Genomic DNA, 8,298 nt, shown 5'->3' with positions numbered 1-8,298 from the left:
CCCAGATTTGTGTAGAAGACCGTACTCCGTAATATTTCTGATTATAGAGGTGGGACACATTCGGATCGAAAGCTGGAGTACCGATACCGCCGCTCGCAGCGTTGGTTTCGTCCGTTGCATCGGAAAATTGTAGTAGGATTCACAGCTCTATACGCGAAACGCCGTGACTCAGGATCTACCGGGTTTCTAGCAGTTTGAGCAGTTCAGTGACGGTTTACGTACCCGTAATTCGTCTGTTCTTTCTCGACGGCTACAGTGGAGTAATCATGGTTACGGTATCTGAAACACGCGTAGATGAACTCGTGCAGAGTGTCACCCTGCACGTACCTCGCAAATTGTTATTTAATGGTTACATATTGCCGTTTGTCGTCCTACAAGCCGTGTGGATTTACAGTTGGATTTTTATTTACGGTATCGACGAATATTACGATGCTGGTTTGGTGGGCATTGCGGCTATCGGATTGTTACAGATTTTCGTCTGCCTATGTTGTCAGTGGTCAGTCCACGTGCAAAGTTTTCTAAACTGCAGTTTTGTAAGTTTTTTTCATCGTTACCCGTACTCTCGCCTTAGTAATTGTCACTCTTGTCATTCCTAATTAACTATTTATGTTTAAATCGAGCAATATGTTTTCCTTACGCGGCAGCCATGTCAATTTATTCTTCTGCTACGATGGCGGGAGTTTCGTATTTCTTATGTCATGCTTTCACTACGTTTCCAAAAAATATAAGGTATAAATTGATATACCGTTAACTAATCTTCAACAACACCAGCGGTCTTTTATCCATTAAGCTCCTCTTTCTATACATCTATAATTATTCATGTTATTCGTAGACAAACGATCCTTACAAAGCTAAAGTAGCCAAAGTTGTTCCGACACCGAATAACGGAAGTTCAGAGCTTGTTGTACTACATCACAGCAGTAGTCAAGAGCCATGGTTCATTTTCCAAAAGACTAAGTACTCATGGGATCCAGATAAGAAGATATTCAAGGGCTTAGAGTTTCCTGTTGCGAATGCTATTCAGCATTATAATAGCTGGAAGGGCTATCAGGATGCAGAGGAAGTTACAGCCGCCGAAGAAAAATATGGTAGAAACAAGTAAGAACGTATTTGGATTTATTATCTGATACATTTGTATCCTTACATAGCACAATTAAATATAATCAAATCATTCTTTTAGTCTCGATATGGTTGTACCTGAATTTAGGGAGCTTTTTAAGGAGCGTGCCATTGCTCCGTTCTTTGTGTTTCAAGTATTCTGCGTTGCACTGTGGTGCCTTGACAAATATTGGTATTACAGCATATTCACTCTAATTATGCTTATCATGTTTGAGTGCACGTTGGTTCAGCAGCAACTTAGAAACATGGCAGAAATTCGTAAAATGGGTAATAAGCCATACATGATAATGGTAAGCTTTCAAGCATGATTATTTTCATAATAGTTCATATGTTTTATAAAATTAACACGTTAAAAATAAACTTCAAGCTTTTCATTTTCATCGTAATACAATGGATTTTTCAACAAAATTTGGTATAGGTATACAGGAACAGAAGGTGGCGAACTATATTTACTGATCAACTGGTTCCTGGCGATATTGTTTCCATTACACGATCACAGAATGACAATCTAGTTCCATGCGACATGCTTTTATTGAGAGGTCCTTGCATTGTTGACGAGAGCATGTTGACTGGTAATAGGAATTCAAGTTTTGATTCAAATTCTTTAATTCCAATTTGTGCATTATTAACTCCAGTAATGAAACGCAGGAGAGTCAGTACCACAAATGAAAGAACCTGTCGAGGGACTTGAAGGAAACAGAGATTTGAACATCGATGGGGATAGTAAACTACATGTTTTGTTCGGTGGCACCAAAGTGGTCCAGCATACGTCCCCTGGGAAAAGTACAACAGGTCTTAGAGGCATGTTGAATAATTAGCAGGACTTGTCTGTTCTAATAATATTAAAGTACCTCATTGACACACTTCATCTTCTTTTTCCTACTTTAACAGCAACCGACAATGGCTGTGTGGCCTATGTTTTGCGAACTGGCTTTTCAACGTCACAGGGAAAACTATTAAGGACCATTCTCTTTGGAGTGAAACGAGTAACGGCAAACAACTTGGAAACATTTGGCTTTATTTTATTTCTGTTGATCTTCGCAGTTGCAGCTGCTGCATATGTTTGGATTAAAGGTACTAACATTTTATCAAATGTCAGTCACAGTTATTCTGTCGAATCTTTATTGTTTTGACCCAATCGTTTAAAAGCAAAATATATTCTTCACTTAAAATCGATTTCAGGAAGTGAAGACCCGACAAGAAATAAGTACAAATTGTTTCTCGAGTGTACTCTCATTCTCACATCGGTTGTGCCACCAGAATTGCCAATAGAATTGTCCCTGGCAGTCAACACATCACTACTGGCCTTATCTAAACTAGGTGGGTCACAATTAACAAATAATAATAATAGTAATAATAAAAAACCATCTTGAAACACAAGGACGTAAAGAATTTTCACTATTAAATATTGGTGTAGAAACTTCAAGTTTTTTAAACCCATTTCAATGTGTGTACATATATTACACACCATACCTACAATTTTGCTACTTGTTTAGGAGTCTACTGTACGGAGCCTTTCAGAATTCCATTTGCTGGAAAGGTAGAAATTTGCTGTTTTGACAAAACTGGAACTTTAACGAGTGACGATTTGGTTGTAGAAGGAATTGCAGGAATGAAGTAAGTCATCTACGAACTTTTACCGTTAAACAACCTCATTAAAATCGTTAATAAATTATTTTAGTGGGAAGTCTGATGTAATACCTTTATCTAAGTGTCCTGCAGAGAGTGTACAAGTATTGGCAACTTGCCATTCCTTGGTTCAATTGGATGATGGAATAGTCGGAGATCCTCTTGAGAAAGCTACTCTGTCTGCAGTAGATTGGAATCTTACAAAAGGTACATATCTTGGTTTTCTCGAGGAAGTATATTATAATTATAACTTTTCATATTGCTGTATATCATTCATACCATTCATGTTATTCATCTTTCAGGCGATGTTGTTATCACAAAGAAGGGAAAAAACCCAGGATTGAAAATTTTCCAAAGGCACCATTTTTCCTCCGCGTTGAAGAGAATGTCAGTTGTAGCTGGTTACATAACTCCTGGTTCTACAGAGCCGCATTATATCGTAACTGTTAAAGGAGCACCAGAGACACTTAAATCAATGGTAATTGTTAATAGATGTAATACATTAGTAGCCAAATTTGGTATCACGACCAAATAGTCAGAGAATTCATAAATAACCATTTTTATTCCAGTTCTCATCAACACCAGAAAATTATGACTCTACTTATTTATCATTATCTCGACGTGGCGCACGGGTCCTCGCACTAGGTCATCGCACTCTTCCATTCCCTCTGTCTGCTCAGGAACTAAGAGACATGACTCGGGACCAGTTGGAGTCAGAATTAACGTTTGCCGGATTTGTGATAATTAGCTGCCCACTAAAGACTGATTCAAAAGCTGTTATAAAAGAGATCATAAATGCATCTCATTCGGTATGATTTTTATTTTCATATTTGATTGCTGATTCGAGTATTTGCAGTTCATAATAAATTGTCAAATTATGTTTTTCAGGTAGTTATGATAACAGGTGACAATCCACTAACTGCTTGCCATGTTGGCCGAGAATTACATTTTACAAAAAAGACTGCAACATTGATATTAACACAAACTTCTAGCGGGTGGATATGGGAAAGTGTGGATCAGACGAAAAACTTGCAACTAAATTCGAAAGATGATGGCAAGAAGGGCCAAGAGCTTTGGAAAGATTATTCACTATGTATTACTGGCGAGGTAAAGCTGAATTTTGCTAAATTTATTCTATTCATTAATTAATGACGCGACTGTCTTCATTATTCTTCTACAGGGTTTGACGTTTCTAAAAGAAAACTACAAAAATTTACTGTATCAACTACTACCGCATATAGCAATATTTGCACGGTTTGCTCCAAAGCAGAAGGAATTCGTTATAACTGCTTTGCAAGAATTGGGGTACACGACACTGATGTGTGGCGATGGAACAAATGATGTGGGGGCTCTGAAACACGCTCAAGTCGGTAGGTTGTTCAAATGCACGTCACATGAAATGACTTCCCAAATGGTTTTAGAAGACATTGTATATGTACCTCCAAAGTTTTCGTTTACCCCACCATTTCATTTTTTCCTAGGCGTTGCCATCATTTCAAATGCACCGGAGAGACTTCCGGTTGAAAAACGAGAAAGCCCTGCCCCTCCTAGCGTGGCTAATGGTCCAAGAACCAACTCCAGACACGCGAATAATACACAGGCAAAGATTCAGAAAATCCTGAAGGAATTGGAGGAACAAGATCAATCGCAATTAGTGAAATTGGGGGACGCATCTATAGCTGCTCCTTTCACCAGTAAACTGTCATCCATTCAGTGCAGTACGGATCTCATTTTATACTAGATGACGTTGTGTTTGACTTTGTCGATATCTCTCTACCGTATATGTTGTATTTTGTGTTCCAGTTTGCCATGTGATAAAGCAGGGTCGTTGCACCTTAGTCACAACACTGCAAATGTTCAAAATTCTTGCTTTGAACGCTCTTGTTCTTGCTTACAGTCAGTCGGTTCTGTATTTAGATGGAATTAAATTCAGTGATGCTCAAGCTACTCTGCAAGGACTATTGGCAGCCTCATGTTTCTTATTCATCTCAAGATCAAAACCACTCAAGACATTGTCCAAGCAAAGGCCGTTGCCCAATATTTTTAATTTATACACGATTTTAACGGTGCTACTTCAATTTGCAGTTCACTTTATCTGCCTCATTTTCCTAGTCCGAGAAGCTGCCATTCGTTCACCTAAGTAAGATATATTCGATTCTACTTAAAATTATCTTGCTTGAATCATTAAACTGTTGAATGAATTCGTATCTTAATTTGATCACTGGTTTGACTTATATTTTTTTAGAAACGATACCTTAGCTGCACTACTTGCCCCGAATGATGACACGGGCATATCGTCGTCATCAAGTGAGGATGACGAAGATGGTGAGCCTTTCCAAGCGGATTTAGTCAACAGTACTGTCTATATAATATCTATGGCACTCCAGATATCTACTTTCGCCATAAACTATAGAGTAAGTAGCAAATTTGAAATACCAGGGTAATTCATGAAAGATTGTCTAATGCTTTTATTGCAAACTTAATTTCCACACTTTTTTGCTGTTGGAATGAAAATGAAGGATTATCAGAAAACTTGGAGATTCAGGAACACAACAATGCTTGACTGACTCAAATTTATTTGTGTTTATAGTAATCGGTAGCAGCAAGATCAGGGCAGTATTTCTTTAAAATAGATCAATGTTACAGCCAGATCCTTTCACCAATGTATCAGGTGAAGAAATTCTGTTGCCTCTACAATTCCTAATTGATCTAATCAATTTTTTTCAGGGACATCCATACATGGAGAGCCTCTCCGAGAATAAAGCTCTCTTGTACAGCGTGGTCGGTAGTTCCTTGTGTATCCTAGGTTTGGCATGCGGGTTCTTGCCTGAAATATCAGCTCAATTCGAAATTGTTGATTTTCCAGAAGACGTGAGTATACTTACACCGATTCTAGTAGTGAATATAAAATATACGAAACTAAGAAAATAATGACGAAATTTTGATACTTGGAACGTTGTTAATTATGTATAGTACAATATTTTTATTCTCTTGCAGTTTCGGTTAATTCTGGTGCAAGTATTGTTTGCTGATTTTCTATTCGCGTACATTGTCGATAGAGTATGCCGGTGGCTGTTTGGCGAAGGAAAATACCAGAAGCTATGATCTACTGGCAGTTAATTAAGTACTTTATCCATATAGTTGATTTTCAAAAATATTCTTATAAATCAACAGCCTTATTCTGCGGCTGGATAGTGTTACAGTTGAATCAATGCTCTGGCAAAAATATTCTATCTAGTTTCACGGAGGAACCTGTTTGGAACAAATTTTTTATTAAAATTTCAACTTTACGTATTTTATTTACGTATAGTTGCATTCTGAACCGTTACCATCTACCCTAAACATTATTAGTAGCGCAAAATATTTACACCGAATTGTGCTCTCATGACCTCATGACCTCATTGAAACTTTTCTAAGATATTTTCGTAATTCGGATATTTTTTCAACTTGGCACATGTAATTAAGCAGATAAATTTAAGATTACGAAGAGTGTAACCTGTGATCTCGGTAAGATTTTTAAAAAATTTATAAACGAGTCCACAAACATGAAATGCAAAGCAGACCACTATTCGATTTGTGATTGCTCAACGTACAGAAACCGTACAGTTATAAAACACGGCTATTTTATGCATAGTTTTATCGGTGTTAAAAGTAGACGATAAAAATGACTCACAACTCGTATGAGTATAAGACAGCCTTTTGGAACGCAGAGTAAGGCTGCGTATAGGAAAATATTGATCGTGTTACCGTGTAACGCGACATCTAAATGAATATATTCTTATAATTACAGGATTTTGTCGAGCAATTCGTACATAGCACACTATTCTACAAAATTTTTCTAAGTGTCAATTAGTTCGAAAGACATCCTGTATCTACATGTGAGTAGGTCATATAAGTATATGTATATATTAGGTATTTGCATATGCGTACGCAAAGAGAGATACATATAAGCGTATATAAGTTTGCGTATGTATGCATATTTATTAGATCGATTACTCGAGGAAACTACCCGTTCTTTACGAGTCTGTGCGACGTAATTTTTCACCAAAAAATGTATAAAAGTAATAAAAAACAGTAGCCCGCTATATGCTTAAACATGTTTTGCATTTACCCATATGCGACACGTCTTGTGATCAAAATCAAAATGAGATTGTAAAATTTGGATCGTTACTAATGAAATTTAAACACATTCCGCGCGTGGAACTCGTGGCGGGTTATTTTTTTCTATCCTTGGGAGTAATCGATCGAGGTAATAAAAGCGTCTTAGGCCATTAATGTTTTAAGAGTGATAAATTTGCAGAGACTTACGGTTGAGAGCAAAACTGAGCCGCGTAGCTTATACACAACCAGATTCATTTCGTTTTCACTGCTATTTACTTTGGAGAACTGCTGTTCATTCTGCCACGTGGTCAGTTTTATGCTCAGTATTACGATAATGTAAATCGATCGAGATTCATGAATTTCAATTTCAGATGTCAATCTTTGACGAATTACTTGAATGCCTGATCCGTGAAAAATAGTTAACAAAATGGGTGACAAATCAAATTGTAGGTTTTGCGAGATTTCTGCACGTTAATTTATCCAAAATTTTCGTTTTCTTTTCTATAAATTCCTGATCGATTTATATCACCGTAATTTATTATAATACAGACAGTTCGTTTTGTAGGATGTAAGTTTTCAAGCGTCCGTAAATTGGGGACAGATTTTATACACATGCATACAAGTACACTACGTTAAGGCAAATGTGATTTTGAATTGAAGGTGAGACGTGTAGTGTTGTACTATAATCTTATATAGCAGTACCAACAATATTATCAATAAATACTGAACATCATTCCTTTATCAAAATGACACCTGGCGCTTGACTAATCACTGACGTATCCTCTGAGCTGCCCTATCAAACCGCCCTATCCCTTAAAAACTTGCAAATAGACTTGAAAAATGAGCCATTATACAGAAAGCAATATTCCCGAATCTTAAATAACGGGCACTTGCTTGTTAAGAGAGTCCAAATTTGAAGGCCGATTTTAATTACGGTTGTTAAGAAACTAGATTATTACGAACGCGCGATTGATTGCTAATATGTAACTTGCAACAATTTCGTACAATATATCATAAGCCGATAGCTGTAATCTAGATTATAAATGACCTACCGACAGGGTAATTTGTCGTTGTTATACCCGGCTTTTATTAGTTCGTGCTTAATTACACTGTTATGTTGAGATTTAACTCCGCGAACCGATACGTTCGTCTTATGTATGTATCTTAATTTTTTTGCACGTTCAAATAGAATTTTATCAATAGAAATTTTCTATCAGATTGCATTTTTTTTTTAATTAGGTCTGAATTCCGCTGTATATTTCAGCAATGTTCTTCCGGTTTACGAGGCCAAAAGAAATCGATTTTGTGAGACAGTATTATTATAGAGCTTGTTCACCATTTGCATAAACAGTCGTGATAACCTTTGAACAGAGCATATGTTACGAGAAAAGAATTAAGAAAATGAATTTTTTCATTCGATACATCAATCCACAATGATATTTTTGCTCC

At 36.8% G+C, this 8,298-nt stretch overlaps 1 protein-coding gene across 2 annotated transcripts; it reads left to right on the top strand.

Moving 5' to 3' along the window:
* Positions 1 to 25: 25 nt before the first annotated feature.
* LOC107224260 (endoplasmic reticulum transmembrane helix translocase) lies at positions 26 to 7,599 on the top strand. Of its 2 annotated transcripts, XM_046732410.1 has the most exons (19): positions 26 to 533; positions 833 to 1,098; positions 1,181 to 1,409; positions 1,538 to 1,691; positions 1,768 to 1,920; positions 2,011 to 2,193; positions 2,302 to 2,439; positions 2,616 to 2,736; positions 2,801 to 2,955; positions 3,051 to 3,226; positions 3,318 to 3,557; positions 3,637 to 3,855; positions 3,929 to 4,118; positions 4,230 to 4,466; positions 4,552 to 4,888; positions 4,994 to 5,162; positions 5,476 to 5,619; positions 5,746 to 5,872; positions 6,539 to 7,599. In XM_046732410.1, exons 1-18 carry the CDS (start codon positions 267 to 269, stop codon positions 5,851 to 5,853), a joined length of 3,486 nt encoding a protein of 1,161 aa, XP_046588366.1. In that variant the 5' UTR covers positions 26 to 266; the 3' UTR covers positions 5,854 to 5,872; positions 6,539 to 7,599. The 2 variants fall into 2 exon arrangements, with proteins under 2 accessions (XP_046588366.1, XP_015519737.1); XM_015664251.2 differs by having other exon boundaries at positions 5,746 to 7,599.
* The last annotated feature ends 699 nt before the right edge of the window (positions 7,600 to 8,298 follow it).

This window comes from Neodiprion lecontei, chromosome 2, assembly GCF_021901455.1.
Source record: "Neodiprion lecontei isolate iyNeoLeco1 chromosome 2, iyNeoLeco1.1, whole genome shotgun sequence".
In the NCBI taxonomy this organism is placed as follows: Eukaryota; Metazoa; Arthropoda; class Insecta; order Hymenoptera; family Diprionidae; genus Neodiprion; species Neodiprion lecontei.
This window is presented reverse-complemented; position numbering and strand designations above follow the sequence as displayed.

What these genes read in the sequence shown, in the direction of transcription:
- LOC107224260 (XM_046732410.1), top strand. Translation starts at nt 267, where the DNA reads ATGGTTACGGTATCTGAAACACGCGTAGATGAACTCGTGCAGAGTGTC. An exon ending in GAAAAATATGGTAGAAACAA is followed by an intron (nt 1,099 to 1,180) that starts GTAAGAACGTAT and finishes TCATTCTTTTAG; the next exon opens with TCTCGATATGGTTGTACCTG. An exon ending in GCTGCCATTCGTTCACCTAA is followed by an intron (nt 4,889 to 4,993) that starts GTAAGATATATT and finishes ATATTTTTTTAG; the next exon opens with AAACGATACCTTAGCTGCAC.